At 46.3% G+C, this 21,288-nt stretch overlaps 1 protein-coding gene and 1 non-coding gene across 2 annotated transcripts; one reads left to right on the top strand and one right to left on the bottom strand.

Annotated features, from left to right (window-relative positions):
* Positions 1–14,528: 14,528 nt before the first annotated feature.
* Positions 14,529–14,635, bottom strand: LOC136478630 (small nucleolar RNA R71). The gene has a single exon (XR_010764350.1). It is a non-coding gene; the product is annotated as a small nucleolar RNA R71 (small nucleolar RNA).
* Positions 14,636–19,740: 5,105 nt separating this feature from the next.
* Positions 19,741–21,039, top strand: LOC136471784 (zinc finger protein CONSTANS-LIKE 3-like). Its single transcript, XM_066469536.1, has one exon. The coding sequence runs from the start codon at positions 19,870–19,872 to the stop codon at positions 20,764–20,766; it is 897 nt and encodes a 298-aa protein (XP_066325633.1). The 5' UTR covers positions 19,741–19,869; the 3' UTR covers positions 20,767–21,039.
* The last annotated feature ends 249 nt before the right edge of the window (positions 21,040–21,288 follow it).

A 21,288-nucleotide genomic window follows, 5' to 3' on the forward strand; every position in this document is an offset into this window, starting at 1 on the left:
ACCACGTCGCCGATGCTGGAGCCGTCACTCCCGACGTCGTCATCCATGATGTCGAGGAAACAGGTGGGAGCATAGCTCGCCATCCCCACGAACTCAGACGTGAGGGGTGCGGTGCCAGCACCTTTTGGAGTCCTCGGGCTTATGCGTCTGTGGAAGACGCAAGGCCATAGGGGAACCGGCCGTATGGCGGCTGCGATGGGGACAACGGTAACCCACCGGGTATTTGGCGGAAGATAGAACACAGTAAGTATATAACATCATGTATATTACTCACAACGGGGTTTGAGCAGAGAGTTTGCTCGGAATGAAGCGCGGATGCCGCACCATTGAAGTCGCGCGTCCCGGAGTCGATGGAGGACGTTCCTCCGATGGGTGCTGGGTCATGAGCCTCCTCGCAGAGGTGGAGTACGCCGAGCCGGTCGATGACAAAGTCCAGGCTCCCGAAGCGGAAGGCCTAGAACGGCTCGAAGACGGGTGGAACCCGCATCCCGGCGGGCGAGACTGCGGGGAACTCTAGCGAGCCAAAACGAATCGTATCGTCGGAGCCCGCCACGGCGGGAGTGGTGGAAAAATGGGCCATCCGATGACCAAAAGGTGTTGAACATACAGCATCTTCCCCATAGACGGCGCCAACTGTCAGTGCAGAAAGTGACCAACTAGTAAATATTTGTAGTTTTGCTGTACGTTATGATTGGAGGTGGCCTAGCACACAATGACACAGGATTTATACTGGTTCAGGCAACGTGCCCTACATCCAGTCGGGGTCGGTCGGTGACTTTATTCCTGAGCCTAGGTGCTCAAAGTCTGTAGTGGGGGTACAAACGAGAAGGAGGAAGAAGGGGGTGTACAAGAGGTTCGGTCGGCTCCGACCGGAAGGGTCGCGGTCAGAACTGGGTGGTCTTGCGGTTGGGAGTGTTGATGTCAATCTAGTGAGTCTGAGCTTGAAGAAGTCAATCTCCCCTGGTTGAAGGGAGCGCATCCCCTTTTATAGATGAAGGGATGGCTCTTATAGGTGAGAGGGGGAGAGTACAGATATTTCTAAGTCTTGCTGCCTACGGTGATGAAAACTGGATAATGGTTGAAGCCTCCCAATACGTCGATGTTGCTGTAGGATGTCAGATGTGTACGGAAGGTCGAGCTATCTTCTTTAGGAAGGATGACGCCGGTACCTGCAGAATACTTCTAGATGCCATACCGCAATCGGTGTCCAGAGACACGCGGAGGGGGCTTACCATATGGGAGTAGTGGCCCCTACAATACTTTATGTCAAGGTGGTGAAAGGTCCTTGTTGGTTTTGGTAATTGAGTGACAACCTAGGTGGACTAATTGTGTTTATGTGAGATACACAGGTGATTAGTCCACAGGTACATGTGTGTGAGGAACATATGCCATGAAGGTGAAAATGGCTTGGAGATGTTGCAGAGCTCACACACGTGATGATGAAGGAGCTTATTGCACATGAGACATGACATTGAGTCATGTGATCAAGGTGGAGAAGATCAAGACAAGACTTGGCTTGATGGACCGGTTGCAAGCGTGAAGGGCAAGTCGAAGGCTTTGGAGTGATGGACCGCGTGGCGGTGAAGCTTGAGCAAGACTTGGCGCCGATGGATGATGGCAACGGTGAAGAGCAAGTAGAGTCAAGATCGATGAACCAATATGATCATGTGATGATATGAAGTGGATCATATCATTGTTGATCGTGTTGGTGCATGTGTTGCATCGACATTGAAGGAGATGGAATGGAATGCGCAAGGCAAAGGTATAACCTAGGGCATTTCATTTCACCGGTCATAGGTGTGTAGAGAAGTTTATGACCGGGTTTAGGATAAATGGCCGTACTATCAAGAGGAGCAAACTTGTTTGCATATCGGTCATCTAGTGCCACTTGAGAGATCTAACTTTGCATCGTCGCTAGGATTGAGTGGCGTGATAAGTTGAGTGGCTAACCCTTTGGGAAATGTTTGTGAAAAGCTAACACACATGCACATGGTGATGTACACTTGGTGGTGTTGGCACATTTACAAAGGAGGTGGTGTTTGTAGGGGTGAGATGGGTTTGGGTCCCTCTCTCCCTCCCGCCGAGCTTGTGAGGCGGGATTCGGCGCTTTCGGGAAAATGGAATGCCTATTTTCTATTGCGCCGGATGCAAATTCTTGTGGTTGGCACATTGGATCAAGGGTGAAGAAGATAGAGGAGAAAGGATTTCGGTCTCACTGTTTAACAGTGACCGGACGCTGAGTTCGAAACGACCGGACGCTGAAGTGGTGCGTCCGGTCAGGCTGTCGGTCAGGCACAGTGCTTAGGGTTAAGCACCGGACGCTGGCTGCGTCCGATCGCGTTCGACCGGACGCGTCCGATCATGCTCGGGAGCTTACTAGAAACGACCGGACGCTGAGGGTCCAGCATTCGGTCAGTTGAAGCTGGAGCGTCCGGTCAGGTTAAGTGACCGTTGGAATCGGGACACGTGGTCGTCTGCGGGCGACCGGACGCTGAGGTCCAGCGTCCGGTCAACACGACTGGAGCGTCCGGTCGGCCCGACCGTTGCCCAGTGAAGGGGTAATGGCTAGTTTAGCCGTTGGGGCTATAAATAGAAGTGGCCCTCGGCCATGGCTAGTGCTGAGCACCTCAGGGGACTTAGTGTCCATGCTTGTGAGTGCTTGGGAGCCCTCCATCACACATATACTTGATAGTGATCATTCGATTGTGTGAGTGAGCGATTCTAGTGCGATTGCATCGTGAGGTTGCATCGAGTGGCACTAGGTGATCGTGTTGCAAGCCGGTGGTGCTTGTTACTCTTGGAGGTTGCCACCTCCTAGACGGCTTGGTGGTGGTCTCCGTCGAAGCCCGCAAGAAGATTGTGCGGAGCTCCGGAGAAGAGCTTGTGAGGGGTACTTGTGCTCGCCCCGCGGGAGCCGCGAAGAGCAACTCTAGTAAAGCGTGTCATTGAGCTACCCTCACTAAGGGGTGGGTTCTTGCGGCGCCCGACGTGCGGGCTTAGCGGGTGATGCTAATTAGCCGCCGAACCACCAAGTGAGCGGTCGACACAACGGGGACTAGCCTGTTGGCAAACACGTGAACCTCAGGAGAAAAATCATCGTGTCAACCTTGTTCTTCCCGTTGGTTTGCATCCCTGTTACACAAGCTTGCGTTTACTTTCATATACATTAAGCTTGTGTTGTTGCTCTTGTAATTAGATAGCTTGTGTAGCTTGCTAATTACCTTCTTGCTTGTGTAGCATAGAAGTAGCTCCCTTGCGTGGCTAATTTGGTTTTAGTAACCTTGTTAGTCACATTGCTTAGTTTGTGTAGCTAAGTATTTGCGCTCTCTAATTAGGCATTGGTTGCCTTGTTATTGAGCATTGCTAGTGAGCTTAGTTAGCTTTGTGCTTTTGCTTACTAGCATGTGTAGGAGCTCCCTTGTCGCTTAAAGTACTAGTGGCATAGGTTTGTGTAACCTTGCTCCTAGAATTGTTTAGGAGAGCTCTAGCTAGCCCGGCACCTTTGTTGCATAATTGTTATCTTTGCAAGGTGCTAGTGAACATATATAGTGGGGTATAGTCTTGGCTAGACCGATAGTTTTAATTCCGCATTTGTATCGGTTAGCCGACGCGATTAAGTTTTAAAAAAGACTATTCACCCCCCCTCTAGTCGCCATCTCGACCCTTCAGGTGGCTGTAGAAGCATGGCTTCGTGCAGGGTATTGTCCCTGGTATAGTGGTGTTGACTTGCGAGCCTTGCCTTGCCTTTCTCCGCACGCCTTCTGGTTCCTTTTGAGCGGGCGTCCCCGGTCGGATGGTCCCCAGTCGGTTCTGGCGCGCTAGTCGGAGAAGAGCGATGAGCAGGCTTCCCCTGAGCCCTGGTCATGGGGTCAGAGTCATGGGGTTGGAGTCCGAGGCGGTCCTCAGGCCAGGCTTTCCGAGTGGAGGCCGTGCGGAGGCAGCCGGGGCCTGACGCTAGTGCTCCGATCAGAGAGGCCATTCGAAGCTGGCCTGAGCCTAAGCTAGTGCTCCGGTCGAAGAGATGGGCTGAAGGTGGCCTGGGCCTGAAGCGAGTGCTCCGGTCTGTTGGTTTTAGACTTTCGGGCTGGTCTAGAAGAAAGAAAGGCCGCTTTCCTGGGCCGAGCCCTGGCATGGAAGCCAGTCCCTGAGGGACCCTGGGTTTATGAACCCGACAGATAATAAACTTGTGCATGTTACTTAAGTTAAGTTGATGGGGAAGATATGTAGAGGAATAGGTCACTTTAATTTTGGGAAGATAAATGTTGTTTGTTAGTTGTATTGGAAGCTCGAAAATCAAATTGGAAATTAAATCCACTCTTTTCGGCTAAGTCGGCAAACATCGAGTTGTTGTTGACAATGCCATCTTTGGCATTTAAATTCTAACAAAAATGATAAATACCCGCGTCATGTTTTTGCACTATTGGTTGTCACTAAGTGAGCTCGTGAGCATGGTGTAGATTGAGGTGGTGTGTGAGGTCGCGATGCACTCTCCAAATTTGCCCTAATCTCCGTAGAATGCGCTGGGAAATAGATTGTGGAACCTTGTCCATGACTTGGCACCTAGGTGATGAACTCAGGTTGGCAGTCCCTTATCTCCCTCTCTAGTTGCTCACTGGTCATGAAGTTCATGAAGTTTACTTCGCTAGATAGCTGTTAGTGCCGACTTTAGGTTGGTGGCTTCGGTTGGACCTCAATCAAAATACTAAGTGGCTTTTGTTTCGCTTTAAAAAGAGTGTAGCATCATTTCTAGCTGTTAGGGCTCGGGGCGTGATCACCGTGCGCGCGCTACCGCCCTGGTTGGCGTTGTGGCCACAGCTACTGCCCCGCTAGTCGGCCCCACGGCTGCCGGTCCCGTGCCTAGCTGGGTTGGCCGGCCCCTCCCTGCCATGCGGATGACCTTGTGAGCCCACATGCGTGCGCTGTCCACCGTATCCCGTGGGGTCAAGCCCGACGCCACGGTCGCTGTCGCTTGACTGACATGGCGCTGGCCCTCGCCGTCCGTTTCCCCGACCGCGCTTAGTCCTGGGGCATGCGCCAAGTCATCGCCACTGTGTCATTGGCCCAGCCGCTGTTGCGACAGGACTACTCCCTACTCTGCCCCACCTGTCCGCCTCGTCCCGCTAGCCGACAGCGGTGAGCTCTGTTCGAGCTTGGCCATTTCGATTCAAGTGCGTCGCGTCGAGGCTCCGCTCGCTTGTGTGTACGTGCTCGCATCGCTCCACAACCGTGATCTCTTGTTTTAAATTGTCGGCTCACTGTGTGCTTTTCACTCGGCCGCATCGTGCCATGGCCATTGCCTTCTCCCTCCTACATGGTAGCAAGGTTCGCAGCTCTTTTCCTCGCACCTACGTGTATCTTGGGAAGCTAGCTAGGTGCCCTACCGCACTAGACCTCAGCCGAGCACCGATGGCCACCAATTTGGCATTTCCACGCTGTCCGTCAGTTCGCCGCTGGAACAGAGCACGATTGGGGGTAAACTCTTATCCCTCCATGGGGTTCCAATTAGTTGTTCATATGAGCTCACATCGATCCCCTCATGCTATTGCTCATCCCCGTTTGGCAAGTGACCCCTCCGTTGGCGACGTGACGCGATGGTGCCAAGCGGGAGCACGCACAGCCTGTCGGTGCGCATGTGGTCGGCTACCTTGCCGAGCCTTGCGACCTTGACTGGCCCCTCCTACACGTTTCTGGTGAGGTCCTTCTGCTTTTGTGGTAGTCAATTCGTCTATCTAAGCTTCACGCTCGCCGGGGCGCTCTCGCCTCTGCCGATGAGCTCGGTTTAGATGCCGTTTCGGGGCTGGGCCGATAGGGAGTAGTGCTAGTACCTCTAAGGCTTCTAGCAGGTTAGCAGTAACTTAAGAAAAGATTTTTGGTGATGCAGCATAGCCAGAAGGGCTATTGTCGCCGGCGTGGACGTAACCGTGGCCGTACCTCACCACGGCACGCATCCCCGCTGCGGTGCCGCACCGTTTGGTGTGCGAAATGCCTTGATCGGTTGATCTTGACGCGTGTAGTCATTTGGTAGTGTTGGTTGTCGCCGGTGGGGGGCCGTATACGTTGGCGTTTGGTCGGAGTCGCGCGGTCTCTGTAAGTCTGGCCAGGGACCTTTGAATTTCAGAATTCGAATAACTCTAGGGTTCCTGATATAAAGCTCTAACTCAATTGAATAGTGCTATCGGTAGCTTCACGAATAGAAAAGAAAATGGGGACCTTTTTGCAAAATGCTAGCACCCGCGCTGGGTTTCGTCTTGGGGAATTGCTGGGTCGGCCGATTTGCTGCGCCGAGCTGGGCCGGCTGGTTGCCGAAGCGTCTGAGCCGCTCGCGCCTACGCGCGCCCGCCCCGTATTGGGCCGCGCCTGCCCCGCCTAGGCTACTGTGGTCGTTGGTCCGCGCAAGCTGGGCCGCTTCAGGCCCAAGGGCCCTTTCTTCTTTCTTTGGTATTTTGTTAATGTTAATAATCGGCTGAATGTTTGGAAATTCATAGTAAATAATAGAAAGTCATAAAAATGCCAAACTAAGTTTGTTAGGCTCCTAAAATCATGATCTACTTGCTAGTGTAACTTGTTCACATAGTTGGATAATATTTTTAGGAGCTATACAATTAAATTGGGATACTTAACATTGTAAAAATATAAACTTATAGGAATTGTTGTGATAAATAGGTAATAGTATTGGATCTAAAATCTTTACAGTAGGTTTCTAGCAATATTAGCTGCTCACTGTAATTTTTGTAGCTCTAGAATAATTAGTTGCTAGATAGATAATGATGTCCTATTGCGAATAAAGTTTAAATTGACAGAATAGAATAAAGAAACAACGTTGGTTTATATAACTAAAACAATTATTGGGAAATAATGTCTTATCCGACAACGTGTATATGTAGCCTAAGTATAGTCGTCGTTAGAACTAGCCCATTAACTTGAGAGGCGTAGATTGTATTTTACGAATCACGATTTTAGTCGATTAATTACGTCTTTGCATTGCATCACATTGCATATCATATAGGTACGATGATGGATCAACGGATCAAGTGAAGGATGAGTGGAAATCCGAAGATAGTGTAATGGTATTCTCTTCAGAAGATGATGCAATAGGCTTGCTATTCAGATGATGGTGGATGATCTGAAGATGCAGACACTAACTTTTTAATATATCTTACCTAGGCAAGCCCTGGTGCATAACCCCTACTTTCTACAGTTTAAATTATATTTGTGTATTAGGGTTTGAGGAGTTGAATGAAACCCACTTGCATATATATCTTAATCCTATGAGTCTTACTAGCATGACAGGATCATGTAGAAGGCTATGCTACAGGACTCCGGTAGAAGTCGAGTGATTGCCTATCACTCGTGAGAGATAGGAAATATATTACTATATTATTATCACTTGGAAAATATAAATGGTGGAAAGGACAATGGTGACCGGGTAGGGATATGGTTTGGGTATTGGTGGGTGTAAGGGGTTGTGTCGTCGTGGACTCGGGGGCATATCTTGGTTACACTATTTTCCCTGTCTGGTCGGTTAAGGACCAATCGTTGCATAAGGCTCTAGGCAGGTCACAAACTTATTATCCCGAGCACATACTTGTGTATGGGCGCTTGAAAGACTTGTTGCTCTCTTGTCGTGGATCTAGCTCTTTCCGGACCAATTGTTAGGGTTTTATTTTGGTGGAGGAGGTCCTTGCACCGCACTGAGTCCAGGACTCAGGGGCGGGGGCTTGGAGTCCCAGTTTGGACGGGACCTGGACACCTGGGATAGGAGAGTGATGGGTTGGTCCTGCTTGTGCCTAGGGTACAAGCAGGGCATGTGTTTTTAGGGTACCCAGCTAGGGCAATGATTCGTGAATCGCCGAGAAATCCGGTACGGCTTGTCTACGGTTTAGCATCGTAGTAAGAACTAAAGATGAAAGATAGAATGGAAAAAAGAAGTCTGATTGCTTACCACCTGCTTGAAAGTAGCACAGGTGCTTACATAGAATGGTTAGTTAATGAACCAATGCGGCTATTAATAAAAATCAAAAATAAGGACGCACTCTTAGCAATGCTTCCTGCAAATGCAATAAACCCACAAGCCAGATAGCCTTACATATCCTTGGAGTCTTTTCTTTCCTCCTGTCGGGTAAGTCTTGCTGAGTACAATTGAGTACTTAGGGTTTTATTCCCCTTGTTGCAGGTGATAGGTGGATGCTTGAGCTGACTTTTGTGTGTGGATACCTCCTGGTGGGCTCAGTGAGGATTCCTTTACGCTGCGATCGTAGTTGTTATTTAAAACTCTCACCAAATGCTTTTATAAATGAAAGCTGTATAACCTGTTGTCATAGCTTATATATCAATACTTCATTATGACATGAATAGATGTTTATTTCCGCTGTAACTCTATTCACATGTTTATATTCCGCTGTTTAATTAAATGATTCATAACTCTGATATTATGATTACATTCCGCTATTATAATAATAAATGTTATACGCTGATGTTGTATTAAAAGTGATGTAAGAAATGGTTATGAATGATGTAAGCTTTATTCTCTCATTTGCGATCCTGATGGCAAAAATATGGATTTTTGGGTTCTCCCCTGGGGTGTGCCCGATAGAACCGAGTAATTTAGTGTTCTCCCTCGAGTGCTTAGCGTCTAATGGAAGACAAGCACTCCTGTGAGGCATTAGATTAGGCGATTCTGCCACACGAGGGCATGCACACGCACGCGAGCGGGGAAAGGAACTGGCACAGCAGCGCGACCACGGGCGCCCTACGCTTGTGACGATCGGTGCTGCGGACGAGCTGGGAGGCAGAATTTGCGCACAAGAGGAGGAGCGAGGAGAAACAACGTTGTGGCCTATGCATGGCGTGCGCCGTGGAGAGGAAAAAGGAGGGCATGGGGAGTAGGCTAGCCAACACTAGCGCTGCCATGACGGTACTTGGTTCGGCAGAGTCAATCCGGACACGCAAGGGCAGCCACAGAGGTAGGCAAGACAAGCAACAGAGAGGGTGATGCGACGATTAGGACGGCAGCGGCATGCCAGCGTGCGCTCAGGGAAATGAGAGGACGCGATATGGGCAGGGACAGCAGAACCACGTGCCGAATTAAAAATTTGGACCAGACCACTAGCTTCGCAAGCAAGAGAGGAGCAGTCGGTCATCTTGTATAGTCTCGTGCAGAGACGACAGACAGGGACATGTTACCACTGCACCTAGCGCCACTGTTACATGTAGGAGTATGTTTTTAAATCAAAAATCCGAGAAACACATTTCAAAAAAATTTCTTAGGCCTAAATCGCAGTGCTAAACAAGCTCGTAACACCAGGGGTGTTACACCACTCCATCTCCTCAAGGTCCAAGGGCTAGAGCTACATTGGTTCTAATTTTTCCCCTTTGGAGATTAATGGTGTTCTAGGGCACGGACGGTTTCTGCGTGCACAACGTGGGAAGGCTGGTGTTTCAAGTCAACAACTGCTTGCACGTTGGTGAGCTGCTGCTCATGGACGGGCAGGGCATGCCACTCTTGTTCATCAGGCGATAGCGCACAGGTGAGTGGTGGTTACTACTTGGCTTGCTTACCTCTTCTACATCATCTAGCGTCACAACAAACTGCATGTATTTGCTCATTTTGCTCTGTCATTGCTAGCCACAGATCGAAGGAGAGAGAGAGAGAGAGAGTAGAAATGTATTCCCTACTGCTCATTCTGCTCTCTCATTGCTAGCCACAAAACCATTTGCTCTGGTTAGTGTGGTTAATGCAACGATGATGCCTTGCTATAGCTTCTTGGTCTATGATTTGTGAATTGTTGATACATAGAGTGCTAAATATATTCCCATGGATATATTTTGTGCATAAAATATATTTCAGTCAGTATCATATATATCATCAACTAACTATAGATTTTCTATCATCTACATAGATCACGATACAAGTCCATTGTTCCTAAACAATCAACTCATGGATCTTCACCCTATTCGCTTGATCATTTCTATGGCTTATAAGCCGGCTTATGCTGTTTTGTTGTGAGAGAAAAATACTGTATTATGGTTGATAAGCATGGCTGATATGATCAAGCGAATAGGGTGCTTAAGCAAGCTTGTGAAGTTTGTTTCTCATTCTAATGTGACAAGGCAATTTGTTAATTACTTTTACTATATTTTTGCCCTCCTGCATCAAGTGGTTATGGCTTTTCAAGTAATGAAACAATTGGTTTCACTACTACTAATTGATTTATCACTATCGCCACTTTCACTGTCGTAGTAATAGAAGCGACGGTATTATACTTCCACCATCGGGTGGACCAATAGCGAGGCCTCCTAAGGAAGGAAACCGACAGTTGAAACTTCTACCACCCACGAGTTAATAATAGATGCGGTAGTGATATTTTCTCCGTTGTATGAAAAGCCGAGCCGACTGAGATAGGCGTTATGGCTGTCGGCCCTACACGACCGTTTGGTTTACCGGCGATAGTAAATTCAGTGTGAGTTATTTCCCCATTTTCCAACTACCCACAACACAGTTGGATCACCATTACTTTCCTATGGAGTATGCCTCGTCTTCCCTGATGCGTATTAACTGTTCCTCTCCACTTCTCCATCTTCAAGGTTGGCCAATTTAAGCTGGGGCTAGATGCGCTTCTTGCCAATCCACACTCGTTCCTCCTTAGATACAGACAAAGCTTTTGAGCCAACTATCTATATTTTCTTCATCACCATGTCACTCCTTCTCCAACTCCTCTGGCGGCGGCAGCGATGTTGGGAGAAGGCCTTCAAGATTAGGTACTACCGACATCTAGGCGCAGCGGGGGCTGCTCGATCTAGTGCTAGTGGAAGTTTTACGATTAAGGGGGTTCGCTTATTTGGGCAAGCCAAGGGGTACTCAATGCACTTTGGTATCCCTGGTTTGCCTGCGCATTTCTTGTACTGCTGATTCACCATCCCGGTGCCCTAACAATCCTCCTTTCTCTGGAGCAGCAGCGATGACGATGACTCTTCTCTTCCACGCCTCCTCTTCTTGCCTCTCTCTTGATCGTGAGAGGTAAATGCCTCTATCTCCCTAGCGCTCGTGACCATGAGAGATGCAGTAGGGAAGGTAAAGCAGCTCACTGAGATGCTCCTCTTCTTACCTCTATCTCTCTCGCGCTCGCGACCATGAGAGGTGCAGCAGTAGGGAAGGTAAAGCACCTCACTGAGATGCTGGCGGAAGTTTTGCGAGATGTTGCCTCATCCTTAGCTTGCACTGCCTATCTCCAGACTCGACTATGGGATGTACCTGTACTCGACATGTCTTTGTTATTGTACATCCAGTAGTCTTTGATAGGTCTTTGTTATTGTACAACTGTGGAATGTAACTGAAGTTATCAATGAAATTACGGTGATGATTGTTTTTGTGTCATTTATATATAGTTTTTGCCTTAAAAATAATTAACAACTGAATGGCTGTAATGCTTGTTACTCCATTTTTTGAAGTGTCAGTAGTATTTGCCTTGGCTACACAGACATGAGATAAAGCACCTCACTGAGATGGTGCTGGGGTGAAAGTATTTGCCTTGGTTTATTTGCAAATTGGTTTGATGTGTTTGCAAATTATCATTATTGTAGCTCCCGTCGTCGTTTCATACGGTGATTCAGCGTTAGTGTTAGATCACAAAGTGTAGGGAATCGAATGGTCCACGTCATCTTCCTTGCTTCGTCGCATGCGACTCACGTGGGTGGCCATGGATGTCACAGACCTTGACTATTGCCTTCCCTGCTCACATCTGTGATGCTTGTTTCTATTTCGTTTATATATATTTTTTGCCATAAAAACAATTAATAACTCAAGGGTCTGTTTTAGATGAGGATGAAATGTGGCAGGGAATGAAATGTGCCAGGGAATCTAAACTGCATCGTGTTCACCACTCCGTCGCCCATGAATCGCGTGGGTGGCCGTGGATGTCACGGACCTTGACTGTTGCCTTCCCCGCGCGTCTTGAGGTGGGGTTATTTAAGCCAAGGTAAGGGGAGCCTCCCTAGCAAACTCCAATCCTTATTCCTCCCTTAGCATCAAAAAAACACAGAGAAAACCTTGAGTTGCACGTAGTCTCCCATCGCCATGGCCTCCCTTGTCCTACATCGACTCCAACTCCACTAGGAGATGGCCTTCAAGATCAGCTACCACCAACACCTATGTGCGGCTATATGTCTGCTCGTTTCCTCGGTGTTAGTGGAAGTTTTGTGAAGATAGGGAGGAAAGCATGCTTCCATAGAGCTTTGTCGCGTCGTATGATGCATTGTGCGGGTGGTGGCTTCGTCCACATCGTAGATGCAGATTCGACGGTGCAAGGGAGTGCTTGAAGATGTGACGGTGCAAGGGAACATGCTTGTTTTCCTTCCTTCTCTTCCTCTTGGTTTCCTGTGTGTTGACGGTAGTTAACACTCATCATAAACCATCAATATAACTTGAATAAATGCATAAATATGATCACCAACATAGGTTTAGGGGTTTAAACTAACAAATTCCATGAGTTTTGGTGAATCTATATTTTCTACAGAGGATATCTAGAAAACCGTCAAAGTGGACCTAATTGTCAGAATTAATTATGCTTATCCATGACGAAACCAACTCCAAAAGACTCTAGAAGACTCTAGAAGGTAAACCACAGAGGCAGAGCATGGGACACTGCCGGCCCCACCTGCAGGCCGGCTAGCCAGCCTGTGGGCCCCGCTAGTCAGCCTTTCCTTTGAACATCGGTTCTCCACCACCTTAAGGATTGCATCTATGCCGTTGCTTTAAGTTTGTTGGATCTAAGGGCTCAGGATTGATGGTCCCCCCTATATATACCGGCCCCTACCCCCCTCAGGCGTCATTGATCATTGATTATAATCTTCATCCATCATCCATATAAGAACCTCAGAGCTCCACAAATATTATAGGGCATAGCTAGCTAGGTTAGATCTAGATGGAGGCAAGCTTCGCTTGGATTCCTGATCTTGTCAAGAGCATGGCTTGGTATAGCTCTTGTATCCTCTCTAGTATCTTTCATATTTCATGTGTTTGCTACAATTGATATGACATTATTCTCAATATTATTCATATTCCTAGTTATTATGTTCATCGTCTACTTTGATTATATGCTTAGTATAGCTAGATTGTCTTTATGTTCAAGCATAAATTCGTATAGCGCTCGCTCTAAAGTACACAGGGTGAGTCATTGACATTGTGTAAGCATGGTACTTATATGTTGTTTACCTACGGATGCACCCTATATTTTGGGCCATGTGGTAGATCGCTAGTGTGACACTCTCGTTGAGTCCTTTGTAGTCCACTCCTCGAATATAGGTCAAGTAGGATCTAGTTACAAAGAAAGTCATGCTCTGTTCTTGATCTTCCTTAGTAATATCCCTTATGTGTAGATATAAAGTTGATCTTAGCCATGATTACTAAGTGTAATTGCACTAATCATATTATGCTTTGACTTGTAATAAAGAATGACTTTTGAATTATTTCTCTATTGTATCTACTTAGTCATGCTAATGCCATAGGAAGGAGTACTCTGAGTGTTCGACTATTAACTATCAATGATCATTTATCATATATTTATCAGACCCTGTGACTTACCCCTGTTGTGAGTAGAAGCTTGGTTATGGTTTATCTCTCCATCATATGTATAAGTTATCAATATATTCTATCTTGTCCGCCCTTCTCTGAGGTAAAAATATAAATAATGATAGCTGGAATACTCCCGAGTGAAATGCTACAATGATATATTATCTATGCGCTTGCGGATTCCCTTATATATATTATCTAAGTTACAAGTGTCATGTTAATAAATACCATCAAATATTTCTAGCATCACTGCTAGGGATGACAACCTAGTAAAAGGTGATGTTAAGAAATGTCAACAAGCATTTCTGGCGTCGTTGCCGAGGAAGGTAGCTAGGCAAAAAGGAATATTGATAAACTTATACTTATTGATGTGATCGAGAAAACCATATACCTCTGCTCAAACAGGTTTATCCTTATTCTATCTATTTTTATATCTTATGCAGGGTAATGTATGACTGGTTTTGACCTTCCGACAAACTAAGTTAAAGATCCATAAGCACTATTCAGGAGGACTAAAGCCAAACTCAAGAAAGTTTCAGCTTTAGAATCGAAAGACAACCAGACAAGGCGTAACTTAACACTAGTTTTCGAAGCCATGGCTGACAAGACTCTCCATGAATTCTCTGCTCCAACTACGGCCAACATCCATACTGGATCGGCAATCAACATTGGAGACAATGCTTTTGAGCTCAAGCCAGCTCTCATCAACATGGTGCAAGCTAGCTAGTTTTGTGGAAAGGCACATAAAGATACGAACGCTCATCTCCAACACTTCCTAGAGATTTGCAGCACTTTCACCATCAAAGGAGTTACCATAGATGCCATTTTACTTCGCCTCTTCCCATTTTCACTTTTGGGGAAGGCAAAGCAATGGTTCTACACCAACAAAGATAGAAATACTACATGGGAAAACTGCTCCACTGCTTTTCTAGCAAAGTTCTTTCCCACGGGTAAGACTAATGCCCTACGTGGAAGAATCTCAAGTTTTCAACTGCAACATGATGAATCTATCCCTGAGGCATGGGAACGCTTCCAAGACTACATATCAGAATGTTCTCACCATGGGATGGAGAATTGGCCACTTATGCAGACCTTTTATCATGGGTTGACAAATAGTACTCGTGAGAATATGGATGCCGCTGCTAGAGGTGCATTTTTATCACTTACAATCGCACAGGCAACAACTCTCGTGGAGAAGATAGCCTCCAACCAAGGTTGGAATGAAGAACATCTTCAAACCCAAAAGCGAGGTGGAGGTATGCATCAACTCAAGGAGGTAGACATGCTGTCTACCAAGATGGACCTGCTGATGAAAAGGCTTGAAGAACGAGCCAATGAAAAGCAATAAGTCATGCACATTCATGATTCCTGCATGACGCGTGAAGAATGTGGAAATATTGGGCATTCAGGGAACAACTGTCCTTAAACCCACGAGGATGTGAACTTCATCATCAACAACAACTATCGTCCTCAACAAAATCAAGGATGGAATCAGCAACGGAGGTCAAACTACCAAGATAATTATCAAGGTAACTACCAAGTTAATAATTTCAATAACTAGCCATCTTTGAGAGAATTAGTATCTGGTCAAGCTAAAATTATGGAGGGCTTATCTAGAAAACTAGTTTCCAATGATAAAATCTTAGAAAATATAAATAATAGAATGGATAGTTTCTCCTCAGCCATTAAAAATCAGTATAGCTTTAATAAAATGATAGAATCACAAATAGCTCAGCTGGTGGCTGCTGTTCCTTCGACCGACAAAGGTAAGATTCTGGGGCAACTGGAAGATCCCAAAACTGTAAATCTTGTTGATATTCACAATGCTACAGGATACTACAAAGAACCATCTAGTGGAGGATGGCGAGGCGACTCGCTGCCCATCAAGAAAGGTGATCCAGGAAGACCTATCATCCCCATAGCCATTGGACCTCACGTATTCCAAGAAGCTATCTGTGACTTCGGAGTAACATCATGCCAAAGGTAATTTATGATAAAATTAATAGAGATACTTTGCTGTACACAAATATGTATTTGCAACTTGCAGATCAGTCACTCTGTTACCCTAAGGGAATTCTTGAAGACATTTGTGTACGAGTTGGATCCTCGTATGTACCCATAGACTTCGTGGTTTTGGAAACAGGTGAAGATGTAAGGGCACCCATTATACTGGGCTGACCTTTCCTAAGCACCGTAAAATCCATCATCTACGCGGATAGTGCCAAGATCTGCTTCACAATAAAGGATAGAAAGAAGAAATTCACTTTTAAGAATTGTATACAACACTCTCCTAGTTATCCATAGATGGCATATCTGTCCAAAGAGACAACAGTAACCAAGAAGAGAAACAACCGAAGAAGGAAGAACAGAGCCAGACAGCCAAGAGAAGAATCAATTAAGATGATCAACACGCTTCGATCAGAGTATGACCACCTCCTCGCTTCACCATTCCTTACCAAGAAGGAAGATCCAGGTGTACCGACAATTGAGTGTACAATTGGACAAAGAATCTTCCACAACACCTTCTGCGACATTGGATCGTGTGTCACCATAATGTCCAAGGTAAATATGACTATTTATTTGATGATGAACCTTTGTTTCCTACATATATGCAACTGCAAATGGCAGACCAAACAATCCGATTTCCGGAGGGAATAGCAAAAGACATTATGGTAAAGATACAAGATTACTATGTCCCTACTGACTTCATGATTCTTGACATGTGAGAAGAAGAAGAAGAAGAAGTCGTATCTATCATCCTTGGAAGACCGTTCCTAACACTACCAACGCGATCATCAACATCGGATCAGGACAAATCCACTTTTAATTTTCAGGACAAAATGTACAGTGCTATTTCAATAATTATACAACTTATGAACAGCCGAAGAAGATCCGTCCCAAAAGGAGATGTCGATCATCCCAACGCCTCTTATGAACATCCGAAGAAGAATACCTATGTAGCAATCTATTGAGTGGAAATGAAACTCAGGTAAAATTACAACTGACCTTAAAACGTTACTGTATCCGTAGCAACAGCTATCTATAGTAACACCCACCTTAGCAGCTGGAGCGAACATAGCTAATTTTTATCGGCAAGGAAAATGAAACTAACAGTTTTTTCTTGCTTGTACGGCAGGATTGAAGAGGTCAGAGCAAGCGAGGCGACGCAAAACCGAGTTTCGGCCACTGCCAACAGGGAGACGAGGAACCCAAGCCAAGCATCTTGCATCTCCGGTCACCACTCACCACCAATCGCCAGCCGAGACCCGAGGGCGAGACCCCGCACTGTTTCGATATTACATGCGCGTTGAATTAATGCAATGCAACCCGGCCGGGGAGGGAAAAGTCTGTGGGACCTACCACAATAACATCCCGGACGATCGAGCACGCCACGTCATCGTCAGAATCAATTTCTGCGATTTCTATAGGCCAGGCGGGTCCCACGTCGGCACCGACCAGGCCGAGTAGTGGACAGCTGCCTTCTACCGTCTGACCAGGAGCACTCCTATTAGCTTAGCTAACACTATGAGCACTAGTACAAGCAAATCACTATGAGCCGGCCGCCCTGTTATCAAGTTGGGAATCTTTCCTCTTTGCCTATTGTCCCATGAAGGAATGTTTATCCATGCATTACTGTACATATTGATGCTAATCATTGACACACAAAACTTCATCAACACATTTTCATTTAGATATTCCGGACAACAAATCTCATAAGGTATATTCAAGTATGAAATATCTCATAATAGTATGTAATAATTATATACATGCTAAGCATTTCCCAGTATTCAACACTTTCCATTATGAAAATTTTCATACTTTTAAATTACATATATTGACCACTTGTCATGGTAAAGATACTAGTTCTAAGCTACTAAAAAAAGAGCAAGGCAGAATAATAATATGTCATGTCATCAATTTTGTACTCCCTCTATTCTAAATTATTAGCTCCTCTGGCTTTTTCACGTCCTGTTTTTCAGCAGTACTTTTCAGCAAAGGAACAATGTTTTTCTCTCACAACAAATCAGCATCAGCAGCATCCAAATTCCAACGAAACGAACAGGGTGAGATGTACATTGATTTTGCTATGCATCATCATGTCTAGATGCATATTAAAAGTAATGTATCTAGAAAAGCTAAAATGACATAATTTGGATTGGAGGAGTAATAGAATAAAGTTGAATTGTGAGGTATTTAACACAATTGTACTAGCAATAAATGATTAGATGAGATGCATACACAAAACAGAATCTAGGTTGCACCTACTTAGATCAGATGTTTCTGAATTTTAATGGTTATGAATCTCTTGTTGGTGGGTCTTTATGATCCTCTTGTGCTTATAAATTAAATGCTAGTGTATTAACCAATTTTGATTGCCCTTGCTACTTGCCATGCCAGAAGCAAAATTGACATACATCCATCTTTTGCTTTTTTTTTTTGTTGAGAAACTGAAATGGAAGTATAGTTTGAAGAATGGAGGAGATGCCAGAACATGTTATTATGGGGTGTCAGTTTGCAAAAGATTTCTGGCAAAGAATTGGGCTAACTCCTCTTCTCAGTTCTAGTGGCCTCAATGACTTTCACAATGTTCAGTGCTCTAGCAATATCCCTCAGAAACACTTTGCAAAACCTTCATCGCTCTCTATTGCTGGCAGCTTTGGAAGCGCAGGAATGGAGTCGTATTCCGATCAGAAAGAGCAGGGCATCAACAAATGCTGGCAGCTTGCATCTCTGACGCCAAACTCTGGAAATCCAGGTTGCCTAAGAAAGACAGGGAGCTAGATGAACGTTGGGTTGGTGTCTTTTACAAATGCTATGTAAAGCAATTTAGATCACAAGTGATCAAATAATGTAAAACTGTTCATATTTGCCAACAGGCACTAAGTGAGCAATAAAATATTCAGGTGGGGATCCTCTCCCTCGGTGACTTTTTAAAAAAGAGTATAGTATGAAGAACAAATATTTATGGACATGTTGGTAGTGGTGACCTATGATTAGTACCCATAAGGCATGAGGGGCAATACAGACAATAGAGATAAGTAAAATAGTAAGCAACCATTTTGAACAGCTATGGCAAGAAGCACTTAGGGACAAATAGGAGGGAGAGCATCTCAAACATTCATGGCTCATATGTTGTATAGTTAGACATACATTGTAAATTGTTAAAATTCTATGGAAGTAATGGATCAAGCGGCAAATACCAAATAAAGTCATTTTTCAAATGTCCAAATACCAACCATCCAAACACGTTCTCTATGAAACCCAGGTTGTATCCAAGAATCATGCTGCACATGGTGATCTCTAGGAGTAACTCTTATTATATACTCTATATGTTTCAAATTACAGTTCACTTTGACGTTGTCCTGTGTTAAGTCTTTCTAACTTTGATCAAGTTGTTAGCAGAATTATTAGCTTCTTCAAGTTCAGTAAACGCGCTTTTAAAAATATATTTCATGGAGAAGTTAATGAAACAAATTTGGGATTGTAAATGTTGATGCATATTTCTTTAAACTTAGGTCTGGTTTAGTTCCTAAAAATTTTCACCCCAAACTATCACATCGAATCTTGCGGCACATGCATGAAGTATTAAATATAGACGAAAATAAAAACTAATTGCACAGTTTGGTTGGAAATCACGAGACGAATGTTTTAAGACTAATTAGTCCATGATTAGCCATAAGTGCTATAGTAACTAACATGCGCTAATGATGGATTAATTAGGCTTAATAAATTCGTCTCGCAGTTTCCAGGCGAGCCATGTAATTAGTTTTTTTTATTAGTATCCAAAAACCCCTTCCGACATCCCCGAAACATCCGATATGACATCAAAATTTTTCATTTCACGAACTAAACACACCCTTACTAGTATAATAGCTTAGAACAAAGACAAAGTAAACTATAATTTACTGTAGAAGGGATCGAAGGAGTATGTCTTGTCAGGAAATAATGTCAAAAGTTACACTGTAACAAGTGCAGACCTGTATGGTGTATGGATGGTTTGGCAAGGGAACCGGGGTACCTACCAATTCCCCCCATAAATTACACGATCTTGTGCCTCAGCCAAAGTTTTCGCGGCCATTAGAGCTCCACGTGTCCACTTAAGCGATTCACCAACTCCACCTTCCCTAAGCTCCCGCCTTCTCCTCGTCCTCGATCTTGTGCTTCATCACTTCATCTCCCTCCCCCTATTAATACAGCTCAGCAGCTCACTGCCATTTCCCATTCCCACTCAGAAACACAAGCACAAACGCAAGAAGCTGAGGCAAGCCCAAGAAGAAGAAGAAGAAAGCCAAGAAAGAGAGATGATGGGAAGCGAAGGCAGCACAAGCCCAGCGGCTGGGGGAGGCGCCGCCTGCGCGGTATGCGGCGGCGCCGCGGCGGTGTACTGCGCGGCGGACGCTGCGGCGCTCTGCAGCGCCTGCGATGCCGCCGTGCACGCTGCGAACCTGCTGGCGTCGCGCCACGAGCGCGTGCCTCTTTCCATGGCCGCCGTGGCAGCTGCGTCCGGCGTGTACGACGACCTCTTCGCGCCCGACGACATCGACGCGGCGTCGTCGTGGCCGGCGGCGGCGCCCGCGCACGCGCAGGGGCAGGGGCAGGGCAGCCCCCAGAACGGCAGCTCGTCGACCAGCTTCACCACCAGCGACAGCGGCGCGGAGGGCAGGAGCCTGTTCGACCTGCTGTCCGACGTCGACCTCGCGGCGGCCTGCGTCACGGGCGGCGGCGGCGGTTACCTGCCGGACGGCGTGGCTCCCGTGCATCACGGCGCTGCGCCGCTGTGGGCGCAGCCCGGCCTGCAGGCCGCCGCATGGACGGCCACGTGGTCGCCGGCGGATGCCGCGGCCGCGGCAGCTGTCTTCGGCGTCCCGGGCGCCGCCGCCGTGGTCGCCGCGGCGGCGGAGCGGGAGGCGAGGGTGCAGAGGTACCGCGAGAAGCGCAAGAACCGCAAGTTCCAGAAGACCATCCGCTACGCGTCCCGCAAGGCCTACGCCGAGGCGCGGCCCAGGATCAAGGGCCGCTTCGTCAAGCGCGCCGCCGGCACCTCCTCATCCTCCTCGGGCGCCGGCACATCGGACGGCAACAACGACGCCACGGACGCCGCCTCCAACTTCTGGCTCTCCTTCTCCGACGACGCCAGGGACGATGGAGTCGGCTTCTACGTGGACGCCGGGGCCTACGGGGTCGTGCCAAGCTTCTAGAAAGTTCGTTCCAAACAAGCCTTGGAAGCTTCTGGCGGTGGCGTTCGCCCAGCTTGAAACAAGCTAAGAAATGGGTGCGCGCCATGGCGCCATCGTTCTTGTTTGTGTCGTGTCATCATTCATGTGGGCAGCATTCGTGGTGAAATTCCGCCATCGCTATTTTTAAATGATGGCGCGGAATTTCGATGGGTCATCATCAATTTGGTGAACAAACTAGGGGATTTATTGTGTGTTGTAAGATAGCTTATGTAGACGACGTTCGCTGTTAGTTTTTGATGAATTCATTTTAATTTATATATATATATATATATATATATATATATATACATATATATATATATATATATGCTAAGATGATTAATTAATAATCTGGTGATTTCAGCATGGATCCATTTTCTGTGCCAAGGCCCTGTTTATGAATTTCGATGGGTCATCGTCCTCGATTTACTGAGGTTAACAATATAACTGTGGTGGAAATCTGCCATCCATAGCGAGCTTTTAGATAGATGATCGTCAAGCGGA

The sequence above is a fragment of the Miscanthus floridulus genome, chromosome 8 (genome assembly GCF_019320115.1).
Source record: "Miscanthus floridulus cultivar M001 chromosome 8, ASM1932011v1, whole genome shotgun sequence".
Taxonomy (NCBI): domain Eukaryota; kingdom Viridiplantae; phylum Streptophyta; class Magnoliopsida; order Poales; family Poaceae; genus Miscanthus; species Miscanthus floridulus.